At 40.0% G+C, this 15,575-nt stretch overlaps 2 protein-coding genes and 1 long non-coding RNA gene across 13 annotated transcripts in view; 2 read left to right on the top strand and 1 right to left on the bottom strand.

The window, feature by feature from the left end:
• Positions 1 to 7,235, top strand: part of PIK3CA (phosphatidylinositol-4,5-bisphosphate 3-kinase catalytic subunit alpha) — a 47,183-nt gene extending 39,948 nt beyond the window's left edge. For 7 of the 8 annotated variants that reach the window (XM_074834221.1, XM_074834227.1, XM_074834222.1 and 4 more), the window contains one exon: positions 161 to 7,235. In XM_074834221.1, coding sequence (XP_074690322.1) covers positions 161 to 431 — 271 coding nt within the window. In that variant the 3' untranslated portion in view covers positions 432 to 7,235. The remainder of the gene's footprint in view (positions 1 to 160) is intronic. The other variant, XR_012624327.1, reaches the window with a different exon arrangement.
• LOC141927213 (uncharacterized) overlaps positions 1 to 10,908 on the bottom strand; it is a 23,342-nt gene extending 12,434 nt beyond the window's left edge. The window contains exon 1 of the long non-coding RNA XR_012624328.1: positions 10,794 to 10,908. This is a non-coding gene — a long non-coding RNA (uncharacterized LOC141927213). The remainder of the gene's footprint in view (positions 1 to 10,793) is intronic.
• On the top strand, positions 7,342 to 15,575 carry ZNF639 (zinc finger protein 639). 4 transcript variants are annotated; one of them, XM_074834240.1, is made up of 6 exons: positions 7,342 to 10,290; positions 11,823 to 11,926; positions 12,331 to 12,398; positions 12,952 to 13,059; positions 13,930 to 14,067; positions 14,340 to 15,575. In XM_074834240.1, the coding sequence occupies exons 3-6, from the start codon at positions 12,341 to 12,343 to the stop codon at positions 15,485 to 15,487; spliced, it is 1,452 nt and encodes a 483-aa protein (XP_074690341.1). In that variant the 5' UTR covers positions 7,342 to 10,290; positions 11,823 to 11,926; positions 12,331 to 12,340; the 3' UTR covers positions 15,488 to 15,575. The 4 variants fall into 4 exon arrangements, with proteins under 4 accessions (XP_074690341.1, XP_074690337.1, XP_074690339.1 ...); XM_074834236.1 differs by having other exon boundaries at positions 13,930 to 14,073; XM_074834238.1 differs by lacking the exon at positions 7,342 to 10,290 and adding an exon at positions 10,472 to 10,562 and having other exon boundaries at positions 13,930 to 14,073.

The following is a 15,575-nucleotide window of genomic DNA, read 5'->3' as shown; positions in this document are numbered from 1 at the left end:
AATTCTTACAGAAATTAAGATGAGTATATTTTATCAGCAACACTATGGTGTTCTTATTAGACTAAGACTGTCTACTTTTTAGTAGAAAACTGTTTTGGAGGTGAAGTAATGTGCATCTAATAAGGACATATGTTGAGGTTTTTCCCCCTCTCTCTTCCAGGTTTCAGGAGATGTGTTATAAGGCTTATCTAGCAATTCGGCAGCATGCCAATCTCTTCATAAATCTGTTCTCCATGATGCTTGGCTCAGGAATGCCAGAACTGCAGTCCTTTGATGATATTGCATACATTCGAAAGACCCTTGCATTGGACAAAACCGAGCAGGAAGCTCTTGAGTACTTCATGAAGCAAATGAATGATGCTCACCATGGTGGCTGGACAACAAAAATGGACTGGATCTTCCACACAATAAAGCAACATGCTTTGAACTGAAATGAAAGCAAAGAAAACAAGAACTGATGGCCCGCTTTGTGGGTACTGCACTGTTAATACCTGTTAGCAGCAAAGACTGGTTGCATAGGAATTGCACAAACCACGAACAACATTAGAATTTATGGCAAGAAAAGAGATGAACTGTTCAGACAACTGTTGAAAAAAGTAAAACAGGGTTTCAGATAGCACTACAATTGTACACTTCAAAAATTAAGCTTTAGTATGATGTGTGACTTCATGTTATGCCTTAAGCCCAAAAAGGTGAACTTGGAAGAATGTTTCCTTTTTTCATTTGATAGGATAAATTAGAAGGAAAAAGAAAATAGTGCTAGCATGAACATAGAGTCCATCACACATTACCTTAGATCTGGTACAGCAGGTAGAGACTATGCTGGATTGAGAAGAGTGGAAAGAGAATTCAAGTGATAGCAAGTATTTAAAAGCAGCATAGTTTGAAGGGAAGGAGTTTTAAGCTCAAAGATCTAAAAACAATAGTGAGAGGACAGTGCCTTTTAAATGTGTTCAGAGGCATTAACACTTATGGGGTTTAGATGACCCTTTGATTTCTGGGTCTGTCATCTGCACAGTTTCTGAAAGCAGTAGGAAATAGGCCCATTCAGTATGGTGTTTCTTCTGCTCAGTATTTCTAGGGGTGCAATTCATACTGTCACAAAAACTCCCCATCATCCCCAAAAACTGACTAACCTGGAAATTGAATGGTCAGAATTGGGTTTAGTGCAACAGAGAGTTGTAGTGTTCATCTTAGGTTTGCTTTAATCTAACTTGAACTGAATAGATTTTTTTCATACATGTTTTCCAGTACCTAAAGAAAGGTGAGTTATTAAAATTATTGAAAGATTATTTTTTTATAAAGGCTATTTATATAATAGGAACTATTATTAATATATATTCTTTATTTACATGATTTGTCCAATATTCACTCTTTTAATTTTGCAGCCCAGTTCTATCTGTCCAAGACTCCCGTTTCCATTAACGTCACTGAAGGTGACCAGATATACTCCTAGGACCAAATTCAGCCCTGGTGAAAGAGGACACAAGTACCATTGAAGTAGTGGCAGATACACCCACTAATGCCAGAGGTGAACTTGGCCTAAGTCTCTTCAAAAATTTTTGGGCATCGCTCTTCACATTACTGAAGTGATATGCTGGCTATTCAAGGAACGTACATTTAAACCCTCAGTCTTTGGGTCCACTATTTCTCCTCTTTCTTCCTCCTTTGGAAGTGGTTGTTTAATCCAGTAACAGACACATCAGAAATAGCAATTTAGATTTTCAACATGATCAATAATAAGCAGTTCAACATACAGCAGATACCTTGGCTAGCTCAAAGCATGTGGAGTTACCAAACATTTTATAGCTTTGTCTGTTTTGTGTGTGTGTAATATGTATTTGTAAATCTAGTTGTTGTCCTCTAACACAATTACAATGTGTGCAATCAATTAAATTGGCACCACTTTTTGAAACTGTTCGGAGTACCAAGGATTTCAGATTGCCCTTATGCACAACTTCAGGTAGGACTGTTTTTCTAATAATTAAACAGGTTTCTTTAATCAGTGAAGCCCATGATTCTGTGGGTGATGTTCACCCTAACATTTTAAACTCGCTAGATTGGCAGCACTTGGAGTGAATTCCAAAGGTTTGGGGCTTTCGGGGGTTCAGCTTATTCACTTGCAAACACGCACCAAGGTGCCACTCAGAAAGTGCAATACCACATGTAATATAAAATATGCTGACAGCTGGTGTTAGATTAGAATATAAGTATATAAATAAACTGTACTTTGTGCAGGCTGTACTGATGAGGTAATGAGTGGTTGGCTTTGTTTAGCAAATTGTAATATATTAAAAATGTGCAATCAATTACATTATGAAAGACTTTGGGGATTGTAAAGCCAGGACTTTGGTCTTTCAAGACACTTTCATAGTCAAGATCCTGCAGTTGATTACTGCATGTGTGGATACTTGATCTTGTGGGGGGAAACCTGTTTTTGTGAAAACTACAGAAGTTCCAAGAATAGTATGGAGAATGTGAAGTTTTATTTCCTTAGTTCTACTAAATATTTTGGAGTAGTCAAATAGACTTCCCCTTACTCTCTTCATTGACTGTTACATATTCCTTTTTGTTCATATGAATATTTTAACTCCTGCTAACCTTGGTCATACTTTCCAGAGCAAAATTACCCTTGTATGTATTACTTTGCAGTCAACACACTCTAATGGTTTAGCACTCTTAAAACGTGGCTTAGTTTCAACTTAAATTTAGTTCACAAAATCTGAAACCCTGTTGGCTGTAACTCTTTATTTAACTGAGTAAAACCGTTGCACAAATGCCACATTAGGTGCTATATTATCCTTACTTATCTGGTATTGAAACAATGCTTTACCTCGTTTATCTAAGATGGTCAGCCTTTTCCAGCCTGGATGAAAAGATCAACTCAAATTTGTTGGATGTTATGAGCCCAACTTCTTTTGTACTTTGCCCCTTCCTAGCCATTTACTTCTGTAAATATGAATATAAATGTCTTTCAGTTCAAGCATACAGTGTTCTGCACCCTTTTTGTACAAACAGAAAGGTATGAGGAATCAGGCTCTGTTTCCAGAAGTTACTGCAACTAAATGCTGTGCACAGCTGTAGAAGTTATTATGAATATCAAATAATAAAAGAAAGGAAACTTCATAGTGATACAGACATAATACAATTTGGGATAATTACAGCCTTTAAATAAAACTTTTTAAAAGTAGGAGAAGCTCATGGGCTTTAAGCAGTTGTTCTTACTATAACCAGGATGGGCATTTGAAAAACATTGTGCCAGTGTTTCAGGAAAAAAAATCCTTTTTTCAGCTTCAGAGTGTTCAACCCTAATTAGCTTATCCTGTTATGCCAGTTTTGTGCTGATGTAACTTCACTGGAGATAGTGGAGGTACTATTTACTTAGGTTGGTGTAAATGAGTGGATGTCACCTGTTCTCAGTATCAGAAATAAGATCTGCTTACAGACTCTGAAAGCACGTGTAACTGAGCTCTGGATTTTTACAGAGATTGCTTGGAATTTGGAGATTCAAAAATGTTCCCTTTATTCTGAGAATCAGTTGCATAAAACACTAAGTAGCTTACTTTGAGCTTGAATTGAATCCGAACACCTTGTTCCTGCAATACGTTGTAGTAGGACTACCAGAGCAAGGAGCCCAGGATTGGGCCGTGTTTTATTACAAAGCATTAGAAAATGGTGATTTAGTGAAATATAAATTTAAAAACAGTAACTTTTTCAACTGTGAAACTGTTTGATTTTGACAGAACAGGATGCTGCTGATTAGTTCTTATTAAAAAATGTATTCCTAAAGGTAGCAGAAAAAGCGCCTGTACTGACACACATGCACACTTCTCTGTTCTGAAAGGGTGCATTAGTAGTTTTTTCATAGATGAAACAGACTTTCAGTATAATTTTTAAAATAAGAAAAATTTAAATAAAACCAAAACTGTTAGTGGTTTGGTATCTTGTGGAGAAGATATAAACCTGCATATTAAGGGCAATATAGAAAATACCAAGCTTGTAGAGAACTTTGTATGTGATGATCCTGCTGTTGATGGTTTGGAGGGTTGTTTTTGTCTTTTTTTCCAACTTTTCCTTTTTATGTAAAATAATAAATGCCCTTCAGTGGTCGGTAGCCCATGTTTGTTGACAACTTGAAGGTATTTTCTTTGCTTTGTCATTTTATAACTGGCATGTTCCAACATCTGTTCTTAATAATAATTGTGAATTTCTCCTGTTTTGCATGTCTGTACAGGTTGCAGACCTGGGCTGGACCCATTCAAAAAACAAATATCAAAAAAGCCACTTGAAATTACTATTTTGTTGATGTCTTTGACATCTTGAAAATGATTCAAGTTAATGAAAATGGTGTGGTATTACAGAAAGAATTGTAACTTGCTGCTTCTAAGACTTTTTTTTAAAAAAAACTTCTTTCTCTTGTTTTAGTTTTACTTGAATCGAAAAAGAACCACACATGGTTTTTTAAATACTATATAGCTGTGGATGTTGTTGCAGATTGTTGAATCCCAGTTTAATTTTGCAATACATGTTTCATACAAATAATGAATTTGTATCTTTTTTTCGTGCTGAAAGTTGTCTCAGTTTAGGTAAGGCTCTATCTGTCCAAAATGATGTGTAGCTCACCACCCCTGCAGCTGGTGTGGGCTTTCTGGGTTGTTTTTTTGGTTTATTTTTTACATCTGTGTTAATAAAGGGAAGCCAACTGGAAACGGGATATAGGCGTTCTGTATCTCCATACACTAACCAAATCTGTAGGTTCTGGTCTCTGAGAAATTCTGATTTCACTTTATCCTGATATAACACTGACTTCATCAGAATCACTGGATTCACAACAGCCTATGAAATCAGAATTAGACTATATATATATTAAAGTTCCAGATTACTTACATGATTCAGCAGGAGATGTTCTCTTAATGAGAAGAATGCTTACTAGCAGCCCAGTTAAACACTTGACAATTTTACTTTGAAATAATCTTTATTAACTAGTCTTTTTAGCTCACTGATTCGTAACTATTGTAATCTTGTCTATAGTTCCTTTCATTCTTGAGACTTCCAGGATTTTTATTGCTTACTAGCTTAAATGTTTCTTCTTCCTACACCTTATAAAGACTTGTTGAATCCACTCTCAAGAAAAATAGTTGTTCTTAATTTACAGTACAATATTCTTGACTTCTGAGCTTTATGGGATAGACTCTTCAAAGTATGAGGTCTTACTGTCTTGGCACTCCTGACTCTAAACCAGAGGTGTATCTCTCTGCCCCCATCTCTTCCTCTCCAACACCCCTCTCCAACACCCTCATAAGAGCAACATAAAATATTTGTAAGAGGAGATCAATTGAAGCAATGTTGTGCCTGTACTTTGAAGCTAGCATCTCCACGGGTTTGTATAAATGTGTCTTATGGCTAAGTGTCCTTACTGTCACTTCTGTATGTGATGCAATATTCCTTTGGCATAAAAAAGGCTAAAAATACACTATCTTGACTCTTTCTGAAGAGTGCCAGATCCCCGGTAGCTATTAAACTGGCTTAGGAACCATTTAGTTCAATGTAACTGCATCAGTTTTGTTAGGAACCTGTTCCAGTAATAAAATTAATCACAGTTAAATCTGACTTAATTGTGCTGCTGAAGTTACAGAAAGCCTAATTCAAGCAGAAGCTGTTTCTCTTAAGAACCTTATGTCTGTTGTAGTTTAGTTGATCATTGAGAGCCAAAACATGGATATTCATAGCTGCAATCTCATTCTGCCTTGTTTCTTTGGTTTAACTACTTTTAACCTATTTCCAGGTTTTATTAAGTGTTCTATATTCTGGATCATCAACTGCCCCAGGCTGTCCAGAGTTGTCTTACTGTTTCATTTGGGGCAGGGGAAAGAAAGGAAAAGGTGAGGAGATGAATCCTCTTCTTGTCTTACAGCTGCTGTGGTCCAAATTCTTCATTTTCTCTTGTGAAGATAAATGTGTAATTCATCATCTGGGAGTATCATCCTTTCCTCTCGCACCTCTGCAAGTTTTAACTGTAAATATCCATATATGCTATCAAAATCCACTTCCCTGGTAGAGAAAAGGATTTAAAGTATCTATGTCTGCAGTCTGATGTCCTGGATTCTCAGGCTTGAAATTTTGAAAGTATTGTCACTGCAACTGCCACCACAACTGCAAGAATTTTCACAGAATCATTGAGGTTGGCAGAAACCTTTGCAGATCATCTAGTCCAGCCACCCTGTTTGAAGCAAGGTCAGCTAGATCAGGTTGCCCAGGACACCATCCAGTGGGTTTAGAGTCTGTCCAAGAAAGAAGAGTCCACAGAAGAAGTTTTTTCTTAATGTTTATATGAAATTTCTTCTATTTCATTGCCGAATGGCCTTTCACTGGGCAGCACTGAGAAAAGCCTTGCATGTTGGCTTTACTCCTCTCCGTCAGGTATTTATATACATTGACAGGATACCCCTTGAGCTTTCTCTTCACCAGGCTGAACAGTCCCAGCTCTCAGCCTCCTCTCCTATTCATCTTCTCCATTGCCCTTTGCTGGACCTGTTCCAGTATGTCCATGTCTGGCTTGTACTGGGGAGCCCAGCACTGGACCCAGCACTCCAGGTGTGGCCTCACCAGTGCTGAGCAGAGGGGCAGGATGAACGCTCACCTCCTTTGACCTGCTGGCAATGCTCTTCCGAAGGCAGGCCTTAGGATCCTTTTGGCATTTTGGATAAATAGAGCCCAGGAGGGTGTATTCTCTTGATGCTGGTATGTAACTTTGAAGCTGGTAGCAGTTACATGTCTGCATCAAAAGGGGAGTATGAACACCCACCAGTGCTTGAAATATCTCTTAGAAATGAGACTTTTTTGAAATAACCACTACTGGGGGGTTAGGGGGGGAGGGACTGTTGCCATGTGTATGTCATTCTGTGATAAAGGTCCTGTGGTAAAATAGTTAGCAAGACATTTTTAGTAATAATGGGCCAAAAAAAGTATTTAAGATGCAGCAAGATGCATGTGTTGTCATACTGAGAATAGTCTTGCAGTACTTTTAAACAAAAAACAAACAAAACCCCCCAAAAAAAACCCAAAACCCCTTTTTTCCCTTTCTGCTGTGCTATTCAAGTTAACAAACGTTTGGCCTATGATACTTATTGTAGTTCATGTTCATGGGAAACTGTAATAAGTCTGCTTTTTATTTATCTTCGCGGTCTGTATCACATGCTGTTTATTAAAACTACTTTTGTTTGGTTTTTATCACACTTTGAGTGTTAATGTATATACTAACAACTAAATTAAAATAATTTGGTTGGTACACTTGTGAATTCCAAAGTGAGAATTTAAGGAATCATCAGTCTTGGAGGTATGACTTGGTGTTGCAGCTCTGATTTCAAAAAAGGCTAGAAGAAAGGGGATAGAAATGGTGTACATCAGTTAATTTGGAGGGGAACAGGAAATAGGATTTGCATTATTTATGGATGGGAAGTCCTAGGTGCACATGGCATTTGTTCTTGTACACATTGATCCTCAAAATAAGTAACTTACTTTAGATGTGGGATGTAAAAGTTGTGATAGGAGAGCAGTTACTACTGGAGTGTTTCAGCTGGATGGTTTTAAAGCCCCTGCTAAATCAAATCTGTTTTCTTTTTGAAAAATATCTTTCAGGCTTTCATTACTGAAACTATATTTTAAAAAAACAAACTAGGTTGTATTTTTATATGCAATACTAATTTTGAAAGAGTGAGAAATATCTGGGAAATTACGGGCACGTATAAGAGCATGGATCTGCAATGGAATTGCTTCTGTGGACATGTTGGTCTACTTTGGACTTCAGTTGCTAACAGGTATTGTGGCAGGGATTTGAGCTCTCTTGCTGAGAATTTCACTTTTTTGGAGGGATCGGGGAAGTGTCAGTGTTTGATCAGGTCACTTCTACACATTTTTGTCCCCAATAAGCTTTAAACTTTGTACGCTGCTCAGTTCTGTTTCAGATCACCACTGCCTGGCTTTGAAAAGGGCTGTTCCAGCAGGTGCTCAGTCTGCACTGGATCAAAGTCTGTAATAAAAGGTGGACTTCGTTATTCTTACATTTATTTTGAAGCTCAAGCTGAGCTCTAGTCTGGAGAGACTGAATCAAAGTATGGCTAGTGATTTTGAAGTAGCTAGTTCAGTAACCTGAACTAACAGATTAAACTTCTGTTTATTATAGTGTGAGTTTTTCTAGTAACTATGAAATTGGTATGAGTGGTTACTACTTTGTTTTAAATGCACAGGATGGTTCAGGGAAAGGGGATCATCAGTTCTTGTTCAAATGCAAGTTTTAGACTTTACTGCCATTACCATGGTGTGATTTTTGTGGTAGTTCTAAGTCTTGATCCCTAAAGCATTAAAAAATTATGGAAAACTTGCAAAATGATGCTGGTGAAACAGAAGAATGATTTGCAATGTGGGTAGTTTGCTTTAGCACAGCAATCTCAATGAGCCTTCCTGATTTTATGCTCGGAAATCAGTCTGGTGCCCCACCTGCATTGCAGAGACTTGATCCAAAGTCTGAATCCATGCAACAAGAGAGCAAGAAAAGTGATGCTAGACAAAATACCTCAGATAACCTCCTATATGTCCTTTTAAACATGAATTACCTTTAGTAAAGGTTATTATCATGAGCTACGCTTACTGCTTTCATTGAAGAAAAGGTTTACTCCATTCTTATTTTGGTAAGAATACATCCCAGCTAATTGAAATGAGCATCATCTGTGTTGCCCATTTAAACAGTAAGGTGAATATCACGTAGGCTTTTCTGTTATTTCCAGTTGGAATGGGTTCTGAGTGATTAAAACCAGACCTGGAGTTGTCTGAACATCCCAAGCACATGGTGGTTTAGAAAATGAGACTCATTTAGACTTTTCTGTCTAAAGCTTTGATATCACTGTTTGATGCCCATGACTTTGAACTGGATCTATGGCTTCAAAGAGGATCCTCCTCAGATGTTTTTCTTTTGCTCAGTCTTTTTATCTGACGTAGGTGTTGTTGGGTGGTGTTGCTTTGTGAGGAGAAGAAATCAATCAAAAGGTACAGAATATGCATTGTGCTTTGGTTAGCCTGAGTTCATCTTGCCAAGCAGGACTGAATTCAAAGCAAAGGGTTGGTTTTGGGGTTTTTTCCTTTTCCCGTGTCAAATTACGGATTTTAAGTTCTCATTACTGCCCTCCGCTGGGAACCGGGGAAAGTGCTTTTTTGGAATATTTACATGGAAAACATTTTGGTGAATAGAGGGAGAAACGTGGGCATCCACCCGTTTGGGTGGCTATAGCCAGTTCATGAGAACTTTAACAGAAGCTGTCCTGGAGACACCTGAGCTCGTATGGCAAGGGTAAACAGCAGAGAACAAACTGAACTGGGATGGCAGGATGTTGTTCAATTGGTAATTCCAACTCAGAAGAGAAGAGATACATGGTGCATATTTAATTTCTGAAGGCTCAGCAGGCGTTCAAAAGGATAGTTTTACTTATATTCATGCTGCTTACCATCAAAACTTCTGTGTGATCATATGATGAAGCTCTTTCTATGTTGCTCTAACCAAATCACATCACCCTAAAGACATGTTTCTAACTTTCAGGACAAAGGCTAAAGGTAGGATTTGATAAACACGGTAAATCCAATCTCAACTTCCAGCTAATGAATAAAAGTGAGGCCAGAAGCAGGATATAATATTGGGTTTTTTTTACTAATCAGTGGAGCAACAACATTAGGAATGTTGTGGATTCTCTGCTAATTGAAAGCTGGATCTTAAAATTAGGTAACTTCAGGCTAAGCTAGAGCAGAATAGCTCAATAAATGAAAAGCTTGGTTAAAATTCCATGATCTGTTTTAAGTCATGAAACTAAGTGACTGTAATGGTCTCCCTTGTGTCTTAAAAATAAGTTACTTATTTTGCAAAATAGCAAAATGCTGTTTGAAATATTCTGCTTTGTGGAGAAATAGAACTTACTGCTATATCCTGTGGCATAAAAAAAAAAAGTAAAGATGAAGTGAGCAAAAGGGGGGGTTCTCTTGTGGTTATAAACTCAGAAGATTTTGGAAAGGGGAAAGTTCCTTATTTTAGTTTTGCAACCCTTTATAGTGATTCTCCTATACAGCAGATTTCAGCAACAGCTTCTACATTGATACAAAAAGCAAATTGGTGCTTTATGAGGTTCAGCCTCTGACATCAACGTCTCTGTGTAAAACAGGAACATTTACATGGCGAGGGCACCCACGCTCCCTCTCTCACAGGAGAGTCCGTGCTACCTGACGCTTTACAAGCCCTGGACGAATCCTGTATGTGAAAATGTGCTGGTAAACTTCCCCGAGCATTGAGTTTGCCGCGGTGGGATGTATAAACTAAAAGACAAATGAAAGCTTTATTTTGCCACCTCTACACCCCCCCCCCCCCCCGCCCCCCCGGTTGCTATAGCGACGGGCGGGGGTCAGGAGGCGCGGCCGCGGCCGCCAGGGGGCGCCCGGCCGCCCGCCGCCGCCCCACCCCTTCCCCCGCGGGGAGCGCCGGGTCCGGAGGCGGCCGCGGCCCGTCGCGGGGCGCGGAGCGGAAGGTGAGTCCCGGCGGCCAGACGGGAGGGGAGCGGCCGCCGGCGTCGCCCGCAGCCCCGGGGCGCGCCGGCGCCCGCCTCCCTCCAGCCTCTTACCCCGCCGGGCACGGCCCGCGTGCCGCTGACCGTCGCCCCCCGCCCCGGCGCCATTTGAAGCGCGAACCCGCCGCCCTGAGGCGAGGGGCCCGCCCGCCGCCCCGCGTCCCCCCGCGAAGGGAGCGAGGAGTGACTCACACTCGGGCCGGCGCCGTCTGCCCGCGCTGAGGCGGGGCCGGGCCTGCGGCGCTCCCCGCTGGCGGCTCCGGGCCGGGCCCTCTCCCCGCCGCCGGAGTGTGGACGCGGCCTCGCCCGTGCCCTCGGCTCCGCGCCTCGCCGCCGCCCGCGGCTTCCCCGCCGCTGCCTCCGGGGCGGGGGGGCGGAGCGGTGCGGCGCGTTGCCGCGCTCCCCTCGCGGTTCCCGGCTGCGGCCCCCGGCTCCGGTATCCGCGCAGGCCGCGGCCGGTCCTGCGGGGGCTCTGGGGGGCCGGGGATCTCGATTTTTAGGGCCTTTATGAGCCTTTCCCATAACCGCGCCGAACAGCTGGGACAGATGTACCGGGGAAAGCCGCTGGAGAAGAGTAACAGACCTTACTGTCCCCTGGGCCGGGTTGTGGGGAAAAGGGGTTAAGCGCATGAACTGCGATAAAACTTGCTATTTCAGTAAAATGTAGGTTCTTCCCTCGCAATCAGAAAAAGTGATGAGAGTAGTTGATATTTCTAGACCATGATATCATGTTAAACTGTTTGTTTCGTGTTCTCCCCTTAAGATAAAACTTCAATTCATACAAATTACTCTGTCTCATGAGAATAGTGCTTACTTGATGAGGGGTCTTTTTTTTCCCTGCTCTCATCTCTAGTGGATGGCATTGGCTTCAGAAGACCCTGGGCCCATAAGTGCTCTAGTGTTACAGTAAACCCCCTCAGGCTCCGTGTTTGCAGCCCTTTCTTCAAAACTGGCTGGGCCGATATATAGCACAAGTATTTTCGGTGTCATCTCTAATATTTTTCTGTTGTCAGGAGCTGCCAAGTGCACCAAAAGCCAACTAACCTGGGACAAAAGGAGAATAAATAATGCATCTACCTTATTTGATACTCTTAAGCCAAGATTAGTATAAACTTTTAATGTTGTTGTCTAACTTCAGTTTTCATAGTTTCATTCTTTGTAATATCTGATTGTTTATTTTGTGATGAAGTTTTAAAGTGTTTTAAAATGCTGTCACTGTAGATGAAAATCTTCTCAAGCTGATGTATTCGCTACGTTTAGAAGCTGTACAGCCATCAGCTTCTTAGCTGCTCTGTTTGCTGATACTGAAGACTCTAGGATTTTTGGTAAGAGAACATGACTTTTGCTAGTATTTTCAACATTAAAGCTTTATCTGAAGGACTCTGCTTCCAAATATCTGGCCTCTGACAAAAGTCAACAGGGTACCGGAGAACTGCCTCCTAGGTTACACTGAGTACTTGAGTGCTGGGAGTCCTGACCCATCTGTCTTTATAGTGAACCTTTTGGTCCAAGGCAGGAATACAAAACTAGATTTCAGTACTTACACACATTTATTGTGCTCTTAACTGTAACAAAATGGGCTGGGGGACAAGAAAGGGGAGTAGGAAGAAACCTCTTGTTTAATGTGCAGGTTTTCAGAATGTCTGTATTGTTTCATAAAATCATGAAAGATAAAACTAGATGCAATCAAATCTAATTCTTTAATGTTTTCACTTTACAATTAATTTAGACTATTCAAAATGAATGAACATCCTAAAAAGAGGAAAAGGAAGACTCTACATCCTTCTCGATATTCAGGTCAGTCTAGCGCTTGAGTTGCGTACACTTTATTTTTTCTCGGAGTAAGTACTTTATGAGAGGGACCACATGTGCTAATACATGGAAAATCAGTAACACAGAGTGGGATAACAAGTCTTGGTCTGAAGGTATTGAGTACCCACACTACGTGCTCCGTTGTTAAGCCACTTTCCGTCAATGCATGTGAATGATTTTGTTCTGTACTCCCTGCAAATTGGGAAACTTGCTGAAGCTACAAAATGAAGATGATTCTACTAACACACAAGGGGAGAGATTTTGTAAAAGTTGGGATGGGGGTCTCTAGAAGTGTTCAGTGCTGAATGGTGTTCCTGTCACTGTCTTCAGTGGGAGCAGAGTTTGATAATGACTGTATCTGATACTGCAGACATCAGGAGAGCAGCTGAAGGCTGTAAATCACAACAGGAATGTTATCAGGCCAGCACAGAATTCTCAGTAGAAGTAAAAATGTGTCCAGTGAAGAGGATTTTGGTGAACATGAAATGCGTATGTAGCTACATCAATGTGCTAATATCAAAACTTTTTTTTTTTTTAGATTCTTCAGGTGCAAGCAAATACATAGACAACAGTGGAATTTTTTCTGACCACTGCTATAGCGTCTGTTCTATGAAACAGCCAGATACAAAGTTTTCTGAAAACAGAGGTAAGAGTACATTCTGGGGTCCTGTTCTGCAGTTCTTTACTCAGTGTATCATGCTCCTATTCATAGAAGTAAATAGAATACAAAATATCTAGTGGGTGACTTCTGAGCATCATTGTGATCTGATATGCCTTAGACTGGTGGAAGGTTGTTTAATCATTATAATTGCAATAGAATTTTCAAAGTAAAAAATGATGACGACAAAAAGATCCTTTAATTTTACAGCATTTACAATGATGATTAGACTTCTCTATCTAAATATCCGCTAGATAGGTGACATAAAGCTGATGTAAATGTTAAAGAGTTCAGCTGGAATTCACCAGCAATTGCACTGAACTGTACTTGTACTTGTGGAAAACAAAATGCCTTTTTATACAATATCCACTAGTGGATGTAAAGCTTAGCAGAGCAAATGTGAGGATGGATTTTTATTATATTTATTTTTCTTTTCACTAATAAATCAGCCAGCAAGTCTCTAGAAGTCTTAAAAACTATTATATTTTAAAATGTGACGTCCAGAAATAGTTATTTAAGAATTTTTTTTAAAAATTATGTCTTTCAAATGTGAAGTTTCATTTAAGGATTTAAAGGTTCTTTTTCCAGTATAATCAACTGACTGGTTTTTGCTGAAATTTTAAAGACAGAGTTGCCACCTTTTGAATTCTTTAGTTATCTTCTGTATGTATGGAAATAATTTGAGGTTTTTATTGTTACTTTCTTTAATGTAGGCTATGATGCTATTAGTATATAAAGAGAAAAACTATGCAACTAGAATAAGTAAATACTAAATAAGATTTATGGTTAAATTAGAGAATCATGATGTTGCTAGTATGGACAAATGATGACAAGAAAATCCTTCTTTTATCTTTGCAGGTAGATTCCACAGTCCTGCGCAGAGCCTAGACACAGATGATGATGGGAGTCCAGTGCATGCTGGGACTTCTCACTGGAGTGGGTCCCATTCAAACGTTGTGGGGTTGCACTATACAGACCCTAAAAAGAAGGACAAAGGTAAAGGTCAGTGAGTATTTGCAGCTTAGGTGCTGGGAAGCTGGAGAGCACAGCTGCTGGCTTTTAATGTAATGTTTTTGCTTTGACAGAAGAGGTGAAGGATCTATAGTTTATGTTATTTGTTTATTACTTAAAACATAGTCTGGCTGGGGAAAAAGAACTGCTTTTTTGCATTTGTAAGATGCTACAACTAACGGAAAAGTTGAATATGGACCCAGGTGTTTTGCAGGGTTTTTTAACCTTTTGCTGTTATTATCTATTTCCTCCTGCAGATAAAGGTACTAATAATGGAATGTGCAGAGACTTATGCGATTCACCTATATTCAGTGACAGCCCTACAGAAGAAGAGAAACCTCTAGATATTCAAACTGTAGAAATTTCTACAACAGAAGTGAATGCTGTAGAAGTTCACGATATAGAAACACAGACTGTGTCACCTGAGAAGCTAGAAGCTGAGGACCTAGAGGAAATCCCTCTGGAAACCTGTAAAATCTTTGAGAAGAACCAGGCTTTGAATATCACAGCTCAACAGAAATGGCCTTTGCTGAGAGCCAACAGCAGTGGCTTATACAAGTGTGAGCTCTGTGAGTTTAATAGCAAGTACTTTTCTGATCTAAAGCAGCACATGATCCTGAAGCATAAGACATGTACAGACACTCATGTCTGTAAAGTTTGTAAAGAAAGCTTCTCCAGCAAAGTGCAGCTCATTGAACATGTAAAGCTACATGAGGAGGACCCCTACATCTGTAAATACTGCGATTACAAAACAGTGATATTTGAGAATCTGAGTCAGCACATAGCAGACACTCACTTCAATGACCACCTTTACTGGTGCGAGCAGTGTGATATGCAGTTCTCCTCGAGCAGCGAGTTGTACCTGCACTTCCAGGAACACAGCTGTGATGAGCAGTATTTGTGTCAGTTCTGTGAGCATGAAACAAATGATCCAGAAGATCTGCATAGCCATGTGGTGAACGAACACGCGTGTCGGCTGATCGAGTTAAGCGACAGCTATAACAACAAGGAGCGTGGGCAGTACAGTCTCATAAACAAAATCAGTTTTGACAAATGCAAAAACTTCTTTGTGTGCCAAGTGTGTGGCTTTAGGAGCAGGCTGCATACAAATGTCAACAGGCACGTAGCTATTGAACATACCAAAATATTCCCTCATGTTTGTGATGACTGTGGGAAGGGCTTTTCAGGTATGTTGGAATATTGCAAGCATTTAAGCTCTCATTTATCTGAAGGGATTTATTTGTGTCAGTACTGTGAATATTCAACAGGACAGATTGAAGACCTTAAAACTCACTTGGATTTCAGGCATTCAGCAGATTTGCCTCATAAATGTACTGATTGTTTAATGAGGTTTGGAAATGAAAAAGATCTTTTAAGTCATCTTCAGATACATGAGACAGCGTGATTACTTTCTTCCTCTGTAATCAATTTGTTAGAACTGGAATTAATTTCCAGTCACTGAAATGTGATATTAAATACATTTTTAACAGCAA

Source organism: Strix aluco, chromosome 9 (assembly GCF_031877795.1).
Source record: "Strix aluco isolate bStrAlu1 chromosome 9, bStrAlu1.hap1, whole genome shotgun sequence".
In the NCBI taxonomy this organism is placed as follows: domain Eukaryota; kingdom Metazoa; phylum Chordata; class Aves; order Strigiformes; family Strigidae; genus Strix; species Strix aluco.
The sequence above is the reverse complement of the archived record's forward strand: the minus strand, read 5'-3'. Positions and strand labels throughout refer to the sequence as shown.

What these genes read in the sequence shown, in the direction of transcription:
- ZNF639 (XM_074834236.1), top strand. Translation starts at nt 12,341, where the DNA reads ATGAATGAACATCCTAAAAAGAGGAAAAGGAAGACTCTACATCCTTCT. An exon ending in ACATCCTTCTCGATATTCAG is followed by an intron (nt 12,399 to 12,951) that starts GTCAGTCTAGCG and finishes TTTTTTTTTTAG; the next exon opens with ATTCTTCAGGTGCAAGCAAA. An exon ending in AAAGAAGGACAAAGGTAAAG is followed by an intron (nt 14,074 to 14,339) that starts GTCAGTGAGTAT and finishes TTCCTCCTGCAG; the next exon opens with ATAAAGGTACTAATAATGGA.